Below are 18,747 nucleotides of genomic sequence, written 5' to 3'. Positions count from 1 at the left end.
CAGCGGGGCCCCCGCGGAGCCGCGCGTCCGGGGCGGCGCCGGGCCTCGCGCTCGGGGTCCCCGCGCCCCCGCGCGGCCGGAGGCGGGGCTGCGCCCAGGCCCGGGAGCGCCGGCCGGCTCGGGAGGGGGCGCGCGTCCCGGGCTCCGGCGCCGCTGCCCGGGAAGTTTGGAGTTTGGAAGTCCGGGCGCGGGGCCGGGGCTTCCGGAGCCCGAGGCCGAGGGGAGGGGCCGGGCGGCCGCGGGCGCCATGGAGGAGGGGGCGCCGCGGCAGGTGGACGGCGCGCGGGGAGGCCGGGGCGCGGGCCGCGGGCGGCGGGGGGCGCCTCCCTCCCCGCCCCGGGCGCCGCCGGCCCCGGCCGCGTCCCCGGGCCCCCCCGGGGCCCCTTCCCAGGCCCGGCCCGGGGCCCCGCGACGCGCCCCCGGGCAGACCCGAGCCGAGCGGTAAGTCGCGCTGCCCGCCTGCAAACGCCCCCGGAGAGCCCCAGAAACGGCGCGCCCCGGGCGGGCCAGCCGCGCGCGGCTCCAGCTGCAGTCGGGGCGCCGGGGAGGGTCCCAGTCGCCTGAGCTGGGCTCCCCCAGGTGGGGCGCTGGGCGGGCGGGAGGGGCCGGGAAGGCCGAGGGGCGCTTCGGGGAGGGCGGGGCCGGGCAAAAGTGCGCGCGGGAGAAGGGCCAACCTCGCTCACCCGTGGGGGTCCTTCCCGAAGCTCGTCGTGCTGCTGCGAGAGGGAGGGCCTGGCCCCGCGCCCCGCGGGCGGGAGCCTCGGATGCCCGGAGGGTTCCAGCCCCAAAGGCGGGGGGGGGGGGGGGGGGGGGGGGGGGGGGGGCGGGGGGGGGCGGGTTCCTGCCAGATCTGGCAGGGATGCCTCTGTGGGCGCGGGGGGGGGGGCAAGGCTGCTGTGCCCCTCACTGGGGAGGGCGAGGTGGCCCCCCAGCCTAGAGCAGTGGGTGTGGGGCTTTTGTGCACTACTTGGGGTCCCAGCAGCAGAGCAGAAAGGGAGAGGCCATGTGCTGGGCAGGACTCCAGCCAGGAAAGGCCAGGGGGTGCTCAGGGTGAGGTGTCCCAGACCTGACACCTTCAGTGCCCCCACCTCACGGCTTAGGCACCCTGCAGGGCTGCCCCCCTTCCTGCGAGGGCCCTCCACCTCTTGCAGCAGTGACTTGTACACTTTTTCCAACTTCCTGTGAACCTCCGCCCTGGAGAGGCAGCTGGGTGACTCAGGACCCCGGTGGCCAGGCCCCCAGCTCCATGGGATCTTTGTTTGCTCAGGCCTTGGCTCTGGCCCTCTTGCCTAGGGCCGTCAGAGGATTTCCTGAGCCCCACCCCTGCCCTCTGACAAGCAGGCCAGCCAGCCCAGCCGAGGCCTGGGGGGTGGGGGTCCCTGAGGCTGGAGTGGCCACCCTTCCACTGGGCTCAGGAGATGGCGAGCAGAGAGGTAAGGCGAAGGCCCTGTAAGAGTTCCCGGCACGGGGTGGGGGGCATCATGGGTTACCCTGAGCTGAGGTCAGCTTTGGCATCGTTTGGCTTGAAGTGTTCGCCTCTGGGAAGGCTTTCTCCTTTCCTTGCTCCAACCTGGAGTAGAGAAGCAAGAGCCTTCTGCTTTCTCCCAGGAGCCAGTGCGGAGTGACCCCACCCCCAGCGCTTCTCTGTGCCTTTGCTTTGTCCCCAGAGGCCCTGCTTCCTCCTGCTCCAGCTGCCCTGACTCTGGGACCTTGGAGATCCCTTCTCAGCCTGAGCTTCTGCCCCCGCTCTTAACTTGGATCCCAGACTTCAGGCGGCCAGGAGGAGCATGGCTGGGTGGAGAGGCTGGGTCCAAGAGACAGTGGCCGCGCCTGTGTTGGGCAGGTTACCTAACTTCCTGCCTCAGTTTCCTCATATGTGAAATGGGGTTAATAACCCTATCCATCTCATGGGGTGGCTGCGAGGACCGACAGGTCAATGTATGCAGAGCTCCTGACTGGGCCCTGGCCCCCAGCCGCACTGCCCAAACGTGAGCAACTTCCCCAGGGCCTCTAAGGCCTGAGCCCTGGCCAGAGAACTAGCCTGGGGCCTCCGTCTGATTTGGGAACACCTGCCCTCTGGTCAGTTGTGGGTGCCGTCTATACTCCCTCCCCTCTGCCTGTGGTGAGCTGAGGCTGGTGACCCCAGAATGGGCAGAGTGACTCCTCTGCCGTTCACAGCCTGGGCCTGAGCAGCGGCCCCCAGAGGACGAGAAGGAGGCAATCCGTCGTGCCATCCAGAAGGAGCTGAAAATCAAGGAGGGTGTGGAGAACCTGCGGCGGGTGGCCACCGACCGCCGCCACCTGGGCCACGTGCAGCAGCTGCTGCGCTCCTCCAACCGCCGGCTGGAGCAGCTGCACGGCGAGCTGCGGGAGCTGCACGCCCGCGTCCTGCTGCCCAGCCCCGGGCCCGTGGCCAGGGGTGAGTGGGGGCTCTGCATCACCTGGGACAGCCCCCCGGCCCCAGCCTCAACTCTCCCCTCTGGTCGCCTCTGCCCAGGAGGGCATGGGATGAGCTAGACCATGGGAGGGCACTCTACTCAGGGTGAGGGGCTCACATCTCCACCCTCCGTGTCCACAGAACCTGTGGCTTCAGGAGCACCCCCGTCAGCAGAGCAGCCCAGGGCCCGGCAGCTGGAGGCTCTACAGAGGCAGCTGCAGGTGGAGCTTAAAGTGAAGCAGGGGGCTGAGAACATGACCCACACGTATGCCAGTGGCACCCCCAAGGTAAGGCCCCTGAGAACTAGCAGGGGGAGATGGGCTCTCAGCTTATTAGGGGAGGTGCTGCCCCAGCCCCTATCCTGATAGGGCACTGCACCCCAGCCCTTGACCCCAAGGGAGACACAGCTGTAAGCCTTCATCTGCCGGGCAAGGCACCGCCCAAATCACAGCTGCTTGGTGCTGAAGGGGTGGCTCTGACCCTTAGTCTAAGAACGGGGTCCAACATCCACCAAATGGCGGGGCCCGGTCCAGCTCTAGTTCCAACCCCCCCGCACAATGTGGGGTGCTCAAACGTGAGCAACTTCCCCAGGGCCCTGAGCTGAGGCGAGGGGGCCTTGGCCTCGGCCTGATCTGATGGGGGAGGCTGGACCTCCGCCGGTGCTGGTGTGAGAGGGAAGGGGAGTCTCTAGTGTCTGCCCTTCCGAGGCGGGTATGGTTTCAGCCTGGGTCTGAGGGGGGGCCGGCCTGACCTGGTCTGATGGAGCGTGGGCCACTCCCCCATAGGAGAGGAAGCTCCTGGCAGCTGCCCAGCAGATGCTGCGGGACAGTCAGCTGAAGGTGGCCCTGCTGCGCATGAAGATCAGCAGCCTGGAGGCCAGTGGGTCCCCAGAGCCAGGTGAGGCCCTGGGAGGCAAGGCTGGGCCGCCTGAGCAGGACCTGGGTCTGGGGGCTGACTCCTTCCTCCTAGGTCCGGAGCTGCTGGTGGAAGAGCTGCGGCATCGACTCCACATCGAGGCTGCCGTGGCCGAGGGGGCCAAGAACGTGGTGAAGCTGCTGGGTGGCCGGCGGGCCCAGGACCGGAAGGCACTGGCCGAGGTCAGGCCCTGGCTCCCTCCCTGAAGTTCTCCTTGTTCCCACACCACCCTCTGCATGGACATGGACTAGCCATGTGGGTGGCAGGGAGGAAACGGGGCGCATTGTGTCTGGACCTCATTGTGGGGGTCTCCAGGTAGCCTGAGCTGCTGCCTACCTGGCCCATGTACCCTCTGCAGGCCCAGGCCCAGCTCCAGGAGTCCTCCCAGAAACTGGACCTCCTGCGGCTGGCCTTGGAGCAGCTGCTGGAGGGACTGCCCCCTGCCCATCCCCTGCGAGGCAGAGTGGCCCAGGAGCTTCGGACTGTGGCGTCTGGGAACCCCCAGCCTTCAGGGGCACTTGTGAAGCCCACTGCCCTGACAGGTAGCCGAGTTCTAGTCCTAGCTTCACCACCCACCGGCTTGTAACCTGGGGCAACTGACATCTCTGAACCTCAGTGTATCCATCTCTAAAATGGGGATGAAGTTGGCAGTTAGTTCAGAGGGTTGCAGTGACAATTCAGTGGTCACTCGTGAAGTAAGCACAGTGTTGGCATCAATGGAGCTGCTGTTTAAATGAGTAACCATGGCAATGCTTACAGAATGAGTGTTGGGGAGCCCTGGGGGGTCTGGAGCTCTCTCCTTGCAGCAGCAGCTGAATTGCCATCAACAAATGATCTGGGAAGGCCTGAGCTCCCCTCCTGGGACACAACTAGAAAGTCTGGGACTGAGCAGGGCAGACAGCCCCTTGTGAACAAAACTGAGAAGGGGACATGCAGGGGCTGGGTGGACTTCCTCACCTGGCCTTGGGGAATCAAGGAGTTCTTCCTGGAAGAGCTGGTATCTGAGCTTGGCTTTGAGGACCTCTGGGAGTTGACCAGGTAGACAAATGGGGGAAGTCAGGAGTGACAAATTATTAAAATGCCCCAAGTCAGCAACTTGGGGCAACCCCATATTCCAGTTAAATATCCTAGTTCCTTAAGGAACATCCCAGTTGGTCTTCCTAAGATTTTCTTCCTACCCTGAGGGTTGTCATTGCTTATATGAGTGTAACTTCCAGGCCTGGACTTCCTAAATGGTGCTCATATGGCCAGCTTGTCCTCAGGAGCTGCTAGTGCTACAGCTTCCTCCATCCTTTGAAGGCCATAACTGGAGTGACTAAAAATGAATGCCCTTGATTGGCAAGACTTGCTTTGCCGCCATTGCAGGAGGGGAGCAGAGCTGGGGAGGGGAGGCCCAGGGAGGTGGTGAGACAGGATGGGCAGCCAGACTTCCTGCCCCAAGTTCTGGTTCCTGCCTTGTTGCTCCCTGTACCCCGAGCCTGGAGCAGCATGTAGTCATGTTCTGTGGCAACAGGCAGCCTGGCTGAGATCCATGTGTCCCTGTTGCCCCAAGTGCAAGGTGGAAGGCCAGTGGATGTGTCCTGGGGGTGGCAGGTGGCTACCAAGGCCTAACATGGGTGGTGGCTGGGTTCAGCCACTGCCAGGAGCCAGGCAGGATTCCTGAGGGCCCAGGAGGACATGGGTAGTGGCAGTGGGAGGATGACACCTGACGCCATCCCCTTCCCCTTGTTCCCCCACAGGGACCCTGCAGGTCCACCTCCTAGGCTGTGAGCAGCTGCTGACAGCTGTGCCCGGACGGTCACCTGTGGCCGCGCTGGCCGGGAACCCCACCCAGGGCTGGCTTCGGGGCAGGGTCAAGCAGCAGCGGGGCCAAGGCGAGCTGGCCTGTGAGTAGGAGGTTGCTGGGGCCTTTGAGGGGAGGGCCTCTACTCCTGGCCTGCCCTGAGTCCTGCTTTGTCCCTGCAGGTGAGGTGCTGGCCGTGCTGAAGGTGGATAATCGTGTCGTGGGCCAGACAGGTTGGGGACCGGTTGCCAAACAGTCCTGGGACCAGACTTTTATTGTCCCCCTGGAGAGGGTGAGGCTGGCCCTTGTGTGGTCAGGAGTGACCCAGGCCACCAGGTGGAAGGCTCCCCGGGCAGGGGCTGGTGCCATGGCCTGCCCCTCACCCTGCCTCCCTGATGCAGGCCCGAGAGCTGGAGATTGGGGTGCATTGGCGGGACTGGCGGCAGCTATGTGGTGTGGCCTTCCTGCGGCTGGAGGACTTCCTGGACAATGCCTGTCACCAGCTCTCCCTCAGCCTGGTGCCCCAGGGGCTGCTCTTTGCCCAGGTACCTGCTGACCCTGCCTTCTGACCTCTCAGGCTCTGGGCCCCATGGGGCTTGGAAGGGCCTTTGAAACTGTGTGACATCCCCCCAGCCCCACCCCCTCATGCAGAGGGGTAGAAACTGAGGCCCGGAGGGAAGAGGTCTCCAAGAATGAAGTATTCCCAGTCCCTCTGAGACTCAGACTGGTGACCCTGGACACACAGCTCTCCTCTGGGCCTGTTGCCTCCTGTGGTCCCAACGAGGACATTGAATCCATCTCTCTGGGCCTTTCTGGCTCTGGCATCCGTTGACACTGGGGGCTTCGGCTGGGATTCTGGAGACCTACGAGGGCCCGTGGCGGATGGGTAGGAGGGATTGGTCTTCAAGCCCTGCCCCCTGCCCCCACAGGTGACCTTCTGTGACCCAGTCATTGAGAGAAGGCCCCGGCTACAGAGGCAGAAACGCATTTTCTCTAAACGCAGAGGTGTGCAGGGGCGAGGGCTGCGGTGTAGGGAGCAGGCCTGGGGCCGTCTGGGGTCCCTGCACTGAGCCCTCTTTGACCCCAGGTCAGGACTTCCTGAGGGCTTCCCAGATGAACCTCAGCATGGCAGCCTGGGGGCGCTTGGTCATGAGCCTGCTACCTCCTTGCAGCTCTCCAAGCACCATCAGCCCCCCCAAAGGGTGCCCCCAGACGCCAGCCACACGCCGGGGGGCCACTGACTCTGCCTCTCCCAGGTAGGAGCGCCCTGGCTCCAGGCTGCTTGCCTGTGGAGACCGCCTCTGGGCAGTGCCCCCATCTCTGTTGCTCCCCCTCTGAGCTGTCTGTCTTCCATGGCTGTATGTCCATCCCCCCATCTGCCTGTATTCGGCCTTGTGTTTTTTCCTCACCACAGTAACCTCCAGCCCAAGAAGACCCCCTTAGGAGAAGGGGCGAGACCCCCACCCAAGCCCCCACGACTCTACCTGCCTCCAGAGCCAACCCCTGAAGAGATACCGGTGTGGGGGGAGCCTCCTGGGTTGGTCAGGGATGTGGTGGGGCCCTGAGGTGCCTGTGTGGGGGTGGCAGGGCTGTAGGGAAAGAGGGAGGGGATTCCTGCTCTGTCCTGAGCCCCCTGCCCTTGCAGCGCACCAAACGCCCCCACATGGAGCCAAGGACTCGCCTTGGGTCGTCTCCACCAGCCGCAGCCACCAGGTATCCAATCAACCTCACCCTGGTGTTTGTACATCTGTCACACACCACCCTGGGGCTCCAGTGGCACAGTCCCTGACTCGCGTAGGGCTTGGCTCCTGAGCCCCTGTTCCTGAGCTCCAGCCGTGACGCCGACACCAGGCTCTCCAGCCCCTTCCACCATCAGCAGAGTGGCAGGACTGGGCTTGGAGGGTCGGAGCGGCTCTTGGTAGAGGCCCAGCCCTTGTCCCGGGTGCTTGCTCACCCTCTCTCTCTTGCAGGAAAGCCCCTCGGCTCCAGGACTTCCGTTGCTTGGCTGTGCTGGGTCGAGGGCACTTTGGGAAGGTAGTGGCTAAGGAGGGAGGGGGTGCTGGAGGGAGTGGGCAGGCCCCGGCACCTTAGCTAGGAGGACACTGACCCACTCACCTGTGGGCTAGTGGGTGGGGGAAGTGAAGGCTCCCCTGAAATGCCCACCTACAGCCCAGCCTCTCTGGTCCCCAGGTCCTCCTGGTCCAGTTCAAGGGCACAGGGAAATACTATGCCATCAAAGCACTGAAGAAGCAAGAGGTGCTGAGCCGGGATGAGATAGAGAGGTGTGTGCTGGATCCACTGGGGGGCTCTGGGCACCCGATGCTGCCTGGACTGTGGGCGATGGAGGGCACCTGAATACTCTTGGGGCTTTGAGGAGGTGCCCCCATGGGGCCAGCCAGTCCTGGGTTCTTTTTTTAGCCCCTGCAGTTAATTACGGTGTTCTGGGCAGGTTACTTCTCTGCACGTGTTTCCTCATGTGTAAAATGGGGATGAGAGGCCTCCCTGGTGGCGCAAGGGGTTAAGTCTCAGCACTATGAAGCTATCTGCAGCCACTGCAGCAGCACAAGCTCAATTCCCGGCCAGGGAGCTACCCATATGGCACAGCCCACCTCTCCTGTCTCCCTGCTGCTCCCCTCAGCAGTGTATTTCAGTCAGTCTGCCTGTTCTGTTCCCCGCTCTGTCTCTGGTGAATCCTCTCACTCCCCGCACCTCTGGCCTGCACCCCAGCACTTGTATGCATACATAAATACATCTTTTAAAAAATTGGGACAAGGGTCATGGTCAGGTTCACTGACCCTTGAGAACCCCGGACACATCAAAACCATGGCTCTCCCTGCCTGGCACTTGGCCTGCGGGACCAGTGAACCAGGAGTGCTTTCCTGGTTTCCTTGCTTTCCCCTGCAGCCTGTACTGTGAGAAGCGGATCCTGGAAGCTGTGGGCTGCACTGGGCACCCCTTCCTGCTGTCCCTCTTGGCCTGTTTCCAGACCTCCAGCCACGCCTGCTTTGTGACTGAGTTCGCGCCCGGCGGTGACCTCATGATGCATATCCATGAGGACGTCTTCCCAGAGCCCCAGGCCCGGTGGGTTCCCGCCTGCCTGTCCTCCTCCTGCCCATCACAAAGGGTGTGGAGTCAGGGGGCCTTGATTCAGATCCTGGGTATCAGTGCTCACAGCATTTGCCCCCTTGGGCCTCAGTTTATGTAGCTGCAATTTGGGCTAATAATAGCCATTTCATAGACTTGTCGCCTAGATGAGCAAAACATTTATAAATTGCCAGGCACAGGGACCTGTGAACATGAGCGGCCTGCAGCTGGAGTTGCTGTTTCCAGAGTATGGGCTCCGGAGTCTGGGTTCACCTATCAGCTTGGCCACTAGCGGTGTGACCCTGACACGGGGTCACTTCCTTGGAGTCTCAAATCCTCATTTGAAAAATAGGCACGACGAGTATCAGCAGCAGGCTGCTGAGAATGAGGTGTGAGTACACTGGCCATCATCTAGAAAGGACTGGCAGTAACCTTGGATGACCGTGGGGCTGGAGGACTTTACCCCACCCAGACAGGGGTCTCGTCCCCGTCTCTGGTCCACATCTGACTCTGACTCTGGCCAGGATATCCAGGGTTCCCCAGGCCATGGCCATCCTTGTCTCCTGCCCTGTCCCTGCTGTCCTGGGCCTGAACCACCCCTCCCCATGCACCCCTCCAGGTTCTACCTGTCCTGTGTGCTCTTGGGGCTGCAGTTCTTACATGAAAAGAAGATCATTTACAGGTAACTTGCCTCGAGTTGCTGGGGGAGTGGGGCAGGGGCTGCTTGGGGCAGGGCCTGCTGTCTGCTGGGCCTAGGTCTTCCTCAGTCTCCTGGACCTTCCCTCCCCCCACTACCCCTTCCCTCTCCCGCCCAGGGACCTTAAACTGGATAATCTCCTGCTGGATGCCCAGGGCTTCCTGAAGATCGCAGACTTTGGGCTTTGTAAGGAAGGTGGGTCCTCCTTCCCCGGAGCTGGTGTCCGCCTTACTCAACCAGGCTAGGCCAGCTGGGAGGTGGCACCTCCTAGGGGATATTCCTGTCCCAGCCTTCACCCCAGGGGAACACAGCGGCTATTCCTTCCCTGCCTTAGAAGCTCTTATTCAAGAGCCCCAGTTTGCCCTTGACCAGAGGCCGGGCCTATGCTCGGGCTGCTTTCTGCGTGACCTTGACATGTGAGCCTGGCTGAGACTCAGCTTCCTCTCCAGTCAGATGGCATGAAATCCTTCCCAGCAGTGAGGGTACAGGCAGGGCTTGGCACGGGCTTCCGTCCAAGGGGTGAGAAGGATTGGCCGTTGATTCTTCCTACCGCAGAGGTTTTTGTGGACAAGACACTGAGCCAGCGTGGGTGGGGATGTTGGTTTGCAGGGATCGGCTTTGGGGACCGGACAAGCACCTTCTGCGGCACCCCGGAGTTTCTGGCCCCGGAGGTGCTGACCCAGGAGGCCTACACGAGGGCAGTGGACTGGTGGGGGCTGGGCGTGCTGCTCTATGAGATGCTGGTGGGCGAGGTGAGTGCTGGACTGGCGCTGTTGGGCTTCGAGGTGGGGTGGGTGGCCTGGGCCCCAGACTGAGGCCCCCCTCCCACAGTGCCCATTCCCAGGGGACACAGAGGAGGAGGTGTTTGACTGCATCGTCAACGCAGACGCACCGTACCCCCACTTTCTGTCGCTGCAAGGGCTCGAGCTGATCCAGAAGGTGCTTACTGCAGGGTCCGGGGCTGGGCTGGAGTTGCCCATAGCTCATGGGCCCCTGCCACCGCCCATGGGGTGCCGGGGAGGCGGACATGCCTGGGACCAAGCACCCTAAGGGAGCACCTGTCCTCCTGCCAGCTCCTCCAGAAGTGCCCGGAGAAGCGCTTGGGGGCGGGCGAGCGGGATGCCGAGGAGATCAAGACACAGCCCTTCTTCAGGGTGAGCTCCGGGGCACGGTGGCTGGAGCCGGCCTGGGGGAGGTGTGCACTGACTGGGTGGGCTGGAGCCGGCCTGGGGGAGGTGTGCAGTGACGGGGTGGGCTGGAGCCGGCCTGGGGGAGGTGTGCAGTGACTGGGGGGCTGGAGCCGGCCTGGGGGAGGTGTGTAGTGTCTGGGTGGGCTGGAGCCGGCCTGAGGGAGGTGTGCGGTGACCAGCTGGGCTCCCTTCTGTCGTCTCTGGCATCTCTGCTCTCGCCCCCAGGCCACCGACTGGCAGGCCCTGCTGGCCCGCGCCGTCCAGCCGCCCTTCGTGCCCACTGTCTGCGGCCCTACAGACCTGCGCTACTTCGAGGGCGAGTTCACCGGGCTGCCGCCCACCCTGACGCCGCCCGAGCCCCGCAGCCACCTCACAACCCGCCAACAGGCCGCCTTCCGGGACTTCGACTTCGTGTCAGAGCGATTCCTGGAGCCCTGAGAACCCTCCCAGCCTCTGCCCCCAAGCCTCTGCTCCCCGGACAGAGAGAGGCGCCGTTTGCCTGCCCCAGCACCCTGCCCTGGAGGCCCAGGTCTTGCCTGGTATTTATGAGCCTGTGGAGGCAGCTGTGGGGCACTGGTCGTGGGCTTCTCTCAGCCCTTGGGCAGTCTCCCCCACATACCCCAGAGAGACCCGGACCAGAAAGGGGGGCACAGCAAGGAGTGGTTTGGTTGTGTTTTTTAATACTTGACTTGCTTTGTGGGTTATTAAATTTATAAAACCGCACTGGAGGCAGCCTGGCTTGAGCGGGGGGCTGTCTCAAAAGCCCGGCTGGTTTATGTCCAAAACCCCTACACATCTTCCTCCTCCCCTTCTTTCTTTGGAGGGTGGTCCCACCCACTGAGGCAGGGGCCTCTCTCACTGCTCTGCTCCTAGGCCCGGTAGAGCGGGCCCAAAGTGGGGAGCTCCAGGCTGGGCGCACCCTCTGGTTTTCAGGCACAAGGTGGCAGTGCCACCTCCAGCGCCCCTAAGCTGCCTGGGTGCTGCCTTCCTCTTCCTCCTCGGCCCAGAGGGTCTCCCAGGACCCTGAAGGCCACCCGCAGAAGAAGTGGGCGAGGTTTCGGATCAGGCCACGGTCAAAGGGGTTGCCGGGGCGCTGGCGGAGGTAGGCAATGCGGTGTGAGGAGATGAACTCCCAGGTGGTGGTGTTGCTGGCCACCAGGTAGAGATGTGAGGCCAGGAGCAGGCCGGCCACCAACGAGAAGAGCAACAGCAGCAGGAAGGTGGCGAACAGGAGCCCGACAGACCGCAGCCACAGCCCCCAGGGCTGGAAGAACCGGAGGCCAGACCTACAGGACACGACAGGGGTGGGAACCCAGACAGGGCAGGGGCCGCAGGGAAGGGCATTGGGGAAAAGGGGTTAAAGCCCTGGCTCTGCTGCACCTGTGGGTGCAGGCTGCCCACCCTCCACCCCCACAGAGGGGTGAGACCCACCATGCCAGGTACAGCCCCCACAGGAGCACCACCAGCTGCAGCGCCAGGTAGGCCATGAAGAGCGGGTGGTTGCGCTCCCCCACGCAGTTCTCCATCCAGGGGCAGTGGTGGTCATAGCGGCGGACGCAGCGGCGGCATTCACGGCAGTGCCGGGCCCGCAGGGGCTGCTGTGGGCACAGAGCGGGTCGGGGCTCACACTGGTTCCCAGTGGATCCGACGGTGGGGGGCGGGGAGGAGGGCACGCGGTCAAGGCCTGAATCTGGGAGGCCTTCCTGGAGCAGGGGTGAGGCCAAGGCACCAGGGCAGGAGGAACCCAGGAAGTGTCAACCTTGCCCCAACCCCTCCCATGGGGGTCCTGGCATCACCCACCAGCACCAGGCAGTGTCTGCAGCGCCGAAGAGGGACGGCCTGAGGAACCATGGCCGTCTGCTCCTCCTTGACCTCCTCCTGAAATTTGGAGAGCAGGGTCTAAGATGGGGCCCCCTAGAGAGGCAGATGGCACTGGTGTGCCTATTTTGGGGGCCCAGCTTATCCTGGCTGTGGGTGTCGCGGTCCATGCCATCTCTTCATTGGAGGATCAAGTTCTAGGGCTGCAAGAGAATTCACTGGGCTGCCCCGGGAAATTCCTCAGCACAGAGCCTGGCATGACACCCTTATTGTGGCTTGGGTCCCCCATTGGTGAGAGGCAGTGCAGGCACCCAGGAGCCCTCTGGTTACCTGGGGCTGGGGCTGGATGTTCACATAGCCTGGGTCCATGAGCGACACGGCCAGGTAGAGCAGCAGGGAGCCCAGCACGAGCAGCAGGAAGGTGAGGGGCGGGAGCAGCTCCCCTTGTTCTTCCCACTGCCGCAGTGCTGTAGGGGCCGAGAAGAGGACAGTGAGGCCAGGGCCAGAGCCCAACGGGGGTGCGGGCGTGGGTGCAGCTACAATGGCTGAGGTGAAGGCCTGGAGATGGCGTCTGATGAGTGGCCACTGTTCAGGGTGCAACAGTATCAGGAAAAGTAGTTCACCTGCGCTCTTATCCACAGGGTGATAGAGCCCAGAAGGTTACAGGGTCAGATCTGTTTCTGAAAGTCCCCCCACCCCGCCCCCCGCTGGACAGCTCTCTGCCGGCACCAGGAGCTCGGGCCACAGGTTCCAATGATGCAGTGGAATAATGAGGGGAGCCAGGGCTGGGGGGTCCAGCCCTCCACTGAGGTGACTAAGGCTTTTGGGGAGAGGAGAGTCTGAGGAGGGCGGGGTAGGGGGGGTGGGAAGCAGAGCTGTCTTAAAGGGTGAAGGCAGTGGAGGAAGCTTGAGGGCTGGGGAGGAAAATGAGATGGGCCGCCCAGGGGCAGAGGAAGGGCAGGGAGTTAGGGGCTTCGTGAGTGGTAGTGAGGGAGGGTGAGAGCCTGACTGAGGCAGCCCGTGGCAGGTGAGGAGGGGAAGGGCCGAGGGGCGCAGGGGCTGGGCAGGTGCAGGGCAGGTGCAGGGTGCCAACAGGCAAGAAGCAAGGATGGGAAGGCAGGGGTCAGGTGGCTCCCCAACAGGGTGTTCTCCAGCCTGAGGGTGGGGAGCCTGGAGGTGGGCAGCTAGGAGCCCAGGTTGATCTAGTTGATCTCTGAAATCCTAAGGAGGGGAGACTGGGATCAGGGGACATGGGGCTCCGCTGGTCGCTGGGTTTAGTGGGCATGGGATGGACGGAGTATTGGGGTGCAGGGAGATGTCATTAACTCGGGATCAGCTGGGTCTTAGGCGGAAAGCAGGTGGCTCTTGGAATGGCGGGTGGGAGGCGCCTGTGGGGCGTCAGGGATCCTTCGGCGCTCGGGATCCCTGGGGCTCCGCAGGGGACCAGTGAACCCCAAAGGTCCGGGAGCCCCGTGGGGTCGGGGGCCCGGGGTCGCGCGGGGTGCGGCTCACCGGTATCGTGCAGGAAGAGCACCAGCGTGATCCCCCAGGTCAGCACGGTGTGCCCGGAGCGCACGAGGACCCCCGGGCTGAGGAGCGCCCAGGGCGCCATCGCCTCGGCCCCGGGCCCACCCGGAAGCAGCGCCCGGGGGGCGGGCCCTCCGAGGGAGCGGGGCCGCGGCCGCGCGGGGATTGGCGGGCCCGGCTGTGGGCGGGGCCAGCGTGGGCCAGCGAGGCTGCCTATTGGATGGCAGCGGCGGCCGAGTAGGCCCTCGAGCCAACAGGTGCCTGAAAAGGCTGAGGGCGGGGCCGACGCGCGCGCGGCCGGCACCTGCCCCCGCCCCCGCCGGGTCCCCACCCGCCAGGTAAGTTTGGAAAGCGGGCGCTGTCGTCACCCCGCCCTGCTGAGCTCCCGCGGCCCCCCAACCCCCGTCCCGAACCCCCAGCGTCGCGCATGCGTGCGGTTCCCGGGGCGTTTGGAAGGCCCAGGTGAATGTTGTTTGGGCCTGATGCGAGTCTCGGGAGGTGGCAGGATTCGAGGCTGTGCGGACGGAGGGGCAGGCGCGCCCGAGGCGGCTCCGTGGTGCCTCCCCTCCCTCCTTGCAGTCCGTGCTCAGCTGTTGCGAAGGGGAGGCGTGGAGGTCTGGGTGCAGATGCTGGTTAAGGGGGCCCAGCTGGGGTGGGAGAAGGACCCGCATTACCGGTGTGAGCTTGGGCAGGCCACCCACGCACGCCGAGCTCTGGCTTCTGTCTGTGCAGTGGAGAGATGCTCACACTCCCCACCGAAGGGGTAAGGAGGATTCAATGAAAGAAATAGAGTGTCCAGCGCGGGGCTGCTGGTCTCCTGGCTCTAAGCAAACACCTACCCCTGCACACTGACTTCCCTGGCCAGGCTTCCTGCTATTTTCAGGCAAAACCTCATCTTTTTTCTTAAATTCACTTTTCTTTCTCCATGTGTCCAGGGCGTGAACCAGGCATGGGTACTGACCAAAAGTCGGGCTGGGGTAAACATGGAGTTGCTTTGTGTCTGGCCAGACGCATCTTCCTGAGTCCCAGGGCCTTCCCCACTCAGTCCCGCCTTCCACCTGTACCTCCCGCGGATACAACTTCTACCTTCCTCCTCCATCACATGGGGCCCTCCCAACTCTGCAGTGGACTCTTCAGACTTCTGCTGTTTTTGTCAGCTCACCATCCTTTTTCTATTGGGGAACTGACTGTGCCACCCCACAAGGTTCTGGAGGAACTGTCTCTCCCCTCAGAGCATGGTGAGAGGCAAGTTGTGGGCTTGTGACTCTAGAAGCACCCCCCCCCCACCTTGGTTTCCCATGTTGTACCCACTGAATGGTCGTTGGTGGGCGTGTGATTCAACAGGGCCAATCAGAATCAATCCATGAGATTTCTGCATAGAGGCTCAGAGAGAAAGGGGCATTTTTTTGGATCTCAAGCCTCTAATTGCTATTGGCAGCTGTATACACTATGCAGAGAGAGAGGGTGGCAGGGCCAATTACAAAGAGACAGAGAAGCAGTATTGCAAGAGGGAGTGAGAAAGTTGTAACAACATTGTCTGGGCCCCTAGATCCAGCTATGCCTGAAGCTAATGTTAACGCTAAGCTCCCAGTTGCATTTGTCAGTGAATTTCCCCCCATGTTTGACTAACCTGGAATAACTAGTCTGTCACTTGGAACTCTGTCTTTACTGCAGTGTTTGCATGACTTTGTGTGCTGAATTGGGATCTCCAGTACACTGGCCACCTAATAAATAATTCTGAGGTTTCCATGAGTCGATCTCTGTGCTGGTGTCAAAGGTAAACAGTCGGACACTAAAGTGGTAAGGACAGATTTCAATTAGTAATATACTAATTCAGAAACTGGGAAGAGGATCCAGTGTGTGAACGAAATGCAACTTCAGTTTATACAGAGGTGACTGGGAGTTTCAAAGGGAATATGAAGTTGTTGAGGAGAAACGAGGGGGCTTGAAAAGACTTTGGGAGGCCTCTTTGGTGGCACAAGGGGTTAAGACGCAACCTATGAAGCTATCCGCAGCCACTGTAGCATGAGTTCGATCGCAGCAGACCTCTCCTGACTCGCCCATTGCTCCCCCCAGCAGTGGATTTCAGTCAATTCTCCTGTTCTGTTCCCCACTCTGTCTCTGGTGAACCCTCTCCCCCACCCCCCCGCATTTCTGGCCTGTACCCCAGTTCTTGTATGCATAAATAAAATAAATTTAAAAAAAAAGAAAAAAAAAAAGACTCTGGGAAGAGAAAAATGACAGGCAGTCTGTAAAGGCTGATTTGGCCAGCTGTGTGCTTGCCGGCAATAACTGGTTAGTCCTTTTTTTTTTCTTTTCTTTTTAAGTTAGTCCTTTCTGATGATTCTATTTTAGAGGATTTGTTCAGGTCCTTGAGAAAGACCTGCATCGTTGAAGGTACAAATACATGTCAGAGCAAGAGGGGAAGGGCTCACGATTTAAAGTCTTTGTAGTAAATGCTCTGCGGGATGGCAAAGGGCCTAGCGCCCGGTGTTGGCAAGCACAAAGAACAAATTATTTTGGCAGGATTGCGCTTTCTTGGGGGGCAATTAAGGAGGGCTAGGATCATTCTAGAGGTAAGACTTTGAGCTGTTGGAAACTATGTCAGTGTTTTAATGTGAAGAGAAGGAAGTGGATGACATTGCTTGTGCTGAGTGTCTATAGTTTCCAAAGGCCAAGGTTGAAGCTTAGTGGGCAAGGGGTTTCAGAGGAGCCTGGTTGTGGATGGTCAAGGAGGGACTGGCACACCCACCTGGCATGTGTGGCAGTGGTTCCCCTTGATCTGGTACTAGCACCCAAGCTGTTCTTTAAGGATCCCAATTGGGTGGTGCCTTGGTGGCACCCCAGGGGCACTGAGGGCACTGTTGATAGTTACACTGGGACAACAGGTGTAAGCCAGGACGGTCCTGGGCAAGGCTGGGATCTGGTCACGGTGACTGGATCCCAGCGACTTCGTCCCCTGTGCCTTCCACAGGCTGCAGCCACAGTGACTTCCTCGTGGTTCTCCCTGCAAGCCATCTGTCCACAGGCTCTTCCCCTGTGCACCCATTAACGGGCAGCCTCCTCTTACTGCCTCCTCTTGTGAGAAGCCTCCCACCTGCATGGGACGTGCAGGTGCTGTCTCCCCTCCTGAGCACTGCGGCCTATTCCATGCACCTTCCCTGACCCCCATGCGCTCCCCAGCCACGCGGTGCTGTCTCTGAGCTTGTGTCCCTGGGCTGCTGGGAGGGGCAAGCGTCCCTACAGGGCATGTGCGATTTCGGGGGAAGTCCAACTTGGCATTTGTCTCCACTGTGCTGGGCTCCTGGGCGGGAGCCCTGCCGGTCCAGTCACCAGCTGTACCCTCAGTGTCTGGGCACAGCAGTGTGGAGAGCACAGGGAGGAAGCAGGTGCCCCAGCCCGAGTCTGCCGCTGGTCCCCACGCTGCTGTCAAGAGGCACTTGGGGCTGGACACACGAGACCACTGAAAAGGCCCCCGCCTGCCGCAGATACCCACACTCAAGGCCCGCTCCTGACACCCCCGTCCACAAAAAAGACACCACACTCTTGTTCACTTTGCACAAAAATGTATTTCTGTGACATCGCCAAGTACAGACATTTCCCCCGGCCCCCGGCGGTAAAGCGATGTGATGTGAGCTCTGCCTGGGGTCTGGCTCAGCCTTGTGAGCAGGTAAGGGGGGCAAAGGCGGCCCACCACCATGCGGGGGGAGCACAGGGCGACTGCCCCTCCTGGGGCTTGTAGGGAAGACACCCGTAGGAGAAAAGCCGAGCGCCTCTCCCCTGCCTGTTCCCCCAACCTGTTTTGCCTGGGGGAAGAAATGCTAGGAGAACCCCAAAACAGGCCCAGGGAAAGAGGAAGAAAAAGTCATCCCCCAGAGTTGCCTGCAGTCGGCTCTGCTCCCCAGGCCTTGTTCCGGAGGGGCCTCCTCACCCCTGCCCCAGGAGGGAGGAGCAATTCAGAGTTACATCAAGGGAGGCCACAGGAGAGTTCCAGATATAGTTACGTCTCACTTCTCTGAACACAGCACAGGTTTCCAAGGGAAAGCCGCGGGGCAGGGCAGGAGGGCCTCGGGAGGGGCTGTGGGGCTGTGGGGCTGCTGGTCTGGAAGTATCTGCCTGTTGCCCCGGGGAAGGCTGGAGTAGGGACCTCCTGCCTGGGAGAGGTGTGGGGGTCCTCTGGGCAGCAGGGCAGGCAGGGTGAATGAGGCAGGCTCAGTTCTGCTGGTGGGGTGCCTGGGCACCGTGGGTGCTGCGGGAAGATGAAGGGCTGGGGAGGAAGAGAGCAGGCCCTGATCCCGGAAGTGCTAGCTTCTGGGCTGGGGGCAGCTTATGGATATGTTTGGCAGAAAGGGCAGTGGAATCTGCCCAAGTTCTGACCAGCCCTGGGCTGGGCCTTCCACAGCCTGGGACCTGGGGAGACTAGGCGGCAGCCTCCATAGCAGCATGGCCTCAGGCGGGCCTGGCCCGAGAGCCACAGGGCGCAGTGAACCCTGCTCCTTGGGGGTCCTCTGGGGCTGAGGCCGCCTAGATGGAGGCTTGGCTCTTTTCCTTGCCCCAGAGGACCCACAGCCGGAAGCACCAAGGCATTCTGAACAGCCAGTGGGGTTAGTTTTAATCCCCAAATGCCATCAGCCGCACACAGGAACCCAGATGGGGTCCCCAGGCTTTGGCGGGGGTGGGGAAGTGGGTTAGGGCGCTGGGGGGTTACTAACAGCCTGCGACCTCTCTTAAAGGAAGCGAGGCCAGGGTCTGAGGCTGCTGGGCTAGGACCGGACACTCACGTGAGAGGCATTTCACCTGGCGGGGAAGGAGTGAGTGTGGCAGCGATGACGGCTCTGAGATGGGGCTTGAGAATGGCCAAGAAAGCTGCAAGGACTCAGGGAGTGTTTCTTTTGTTTTTGTACGGAAATCATACACACAAAACTTCACACTTCCTAACCAAAAAAAAAAAAATAATATATATGTATATATATATATATAATATATATATATCTCACTAACGTTAAGGAAAAGCTTCGCTTGTGCAAAAGTCCCCGTGTCCCTTCATCCTGTGGGAGCCCCCGCTGGGGTCTGCCAGCTGGGCTGCTTGCGAGCGCTTCCCTGGCCTCGAGGTCTAGAGTGGCGGTAGCCTGGCGCGGGCCTCTATCTGGACATGTCCATGTTCTCCTCTTTAAAGTTGCTGCAGTGCTCGATCACCTTGCTGGGGACAACACGGGACAGAGCTGGAGGGCGGTCGGCCCCTCTGGGGCCAGGTCGCTGGGTTTGTTAGCTGAGGTGCTGACTGAGATGGCATGAC

General features: G+C 61.7%; 3 protein-coding genes and 1 non-coding gene across 11 annotated transcripts in view; 1 reads left to right on the top strand and 3 right to left on the bottom strand.

Annotated features, from left to right (window-relative positions):
• Window positions 1-892: 892 nt before the first annotated feature.
• On the top strand, window positions 893-10,849 carry PKN3 (protein kinase N3). 2 transcript variants are annotated; one of them, XM_037495459.2, is made up of 22 exons: window positions 893-1,433; window positions 2,179-2,419; window positions 2,579-2,724; window positions 3,223-3,334; window positions 3,407-3,534; window positions 3,711-3,894; window positions 5,092-5,238; window positions 5,318-5,427; window positions 5,537-5,680; window positions 6,065-6,140; window positions 6,223-6,391; window positions 6,550-6,652; window positions 6,781-6,848; window positions 7,106-7,169; window positions 7,326-7,417; window positions 8,040-8,216; window positions 8,839-8,901; window positions 9,035-9,111; window positions 9,526-9,668; window positions 9,748-9,855; window positions 9,990-10,070; window positions 10,332-10,848. In XM_037495459.2, the coding sequence occupies exons 1-22, from the start codon at window positions 1,419-1,421 to the stop codon at window positions 10,542-10,544; spliced, it is 2,661 nt and encodes an 886-aa protein (XP_037351356.1). In that variant the 5' UTR covers window positions 893-1,418; the 3' UTR covers window positions 10,545-10,848. The 2 variants fall into 2 exon arrangements, with proteins under 2 accessions (XP_037351356.1, XP_037351355.1); XM_037495458.1 differs by having other exon boundaries at window positions 3,223-3,534; window positions 10,332-10,849.
• On the bottom strand, window positions 10,730-13,569 carry ZDHHC12 (zinc finger DHHC-type palmitoyltransferase 12). Of its 2 annotated transcripts, none has more exons than XM_037495462.2 (5): window positions 13,437-13,569; window positions 12,255-12,391; window positions 11,907-11,984; window positions 11,538-11,704; window positions 10,730-11,392 (listed from the first exon to the last, which is right to left on the bottom strand). In XM_037495462.2, the coding sequence occupies exons 1-5, from the start codon at window positions 13,534-13,536 to the stop codon at window positions 11,071-11,073; spliced, it is 804 nt and encodes a 267-aa protein (XP_037351359.1). In that variant the 5' UTR covers window positions 13,537-13,569; the 3' UTR covers window positions 10,730-11,070. The 2 variants fall into 2 exon arrangements, with proteins under 2 accessions (XP_037351359.1, XP_037351360.1); XM_037495463.2 differs by having other exon boundaries at window positions 11,130-11,370; window positions 13,437-13,547.
• An 805-nt stretch (window positions 13,570-14,374) lies between these two features.
• On the bottom strand, window positions 14,375-14,464 carry LOC119233173 (small nucleolar RNA SNORA48). Its single transcript, XR_005122324.1, has one exon. It is a non-coding gene; the product is annotated as a small nucleolar RNA SNORA48 (small nucleolar RNA).
• A 2,517-nt stretch (window positions 14,465-16,981) lies between these two features.
• Window positions 16,982-18,747, bottom strand: part of ZER1 (zyg-11 related cell cycle regulator) — a 32,065-nt gene continuing 30,299 nt past the window's right edge. For all 6 annotated transcript variants that reach the window (XM_037491612.2, XM_037491616.2, XM_037491613.2 and 3 more), the window contains one exon: window positions 16,982-18,651. In XM_037491612.2, coding sequence (XP_037347509.1) covers window positions 18,594-18,651 — 58 coding nt within the window. In that variant the 3' untranslated portion in view covers window positions 16,982-18,593. The remainder of the gene's footprint in view (window positions 18,652-18,747) is intronic.

Source organism: Talpa occidentalis, unplaced genomic scaffold (genome assembly GCF_014898055.3).
Source record: "Talpa occidentalis isolate TD23 unplaced genomic scaffold, MPIMG_talOcc4v2.1 talOcc4.7, whole genome shotgun sequence".
NCBI lineage: Eukaryota > Metazoa > Chordata > Mammalia > Eulipotyphla > Talpidae > Talpa > Talpa occidentalis.
Note: the sequence above shows the minus strand (reverse complement) of the source record. Positions and strands in the feature narration are given on the sequence as shown.

Bases quoted from the DNA above. Each gene is read 5' to 3' on its own strand.
- PKN3 (XM_037495458.1), top strand. The intron at 6,141-6,222 runs GTGTGCAGGGGC...CTTTGACCCCAG, and splicing joins CATTTTCTCTAAACGCAGAG to GTCAGGACTTCCTGAGGGCT. The intron at 7,170-7,325 runs GTAGTGGCTAAG...TCTGGTCCCCAG, and splicing joins GTCGAGGGCACTTTGGGAAG to GTCCTCCTGGTCCAGTTCAA.
- ZDHHC12 (XM_037495462.2), bottom strand. From the start codon at position 13,536: ATGGCGCCCTGGGCGCTCCTCAGCCCGGGGGTCCTCGTGCGCTCCGGG. The intron at 12,392-13,436 runs GTGAGCCGCACC...CGGCCCCTACAG, and splicing joins GCTCTTCCTGCACGATACCG to CACTGCGGCAGTGGGAAGAA. The intron at 11,393-11,537 runs GTGGGTCTCACC...CGTGTCCTGTAG, and splicing joins TGGGGGCTGTACCTGGCATG to GTCTGGCCTCCGGTTCTTCC.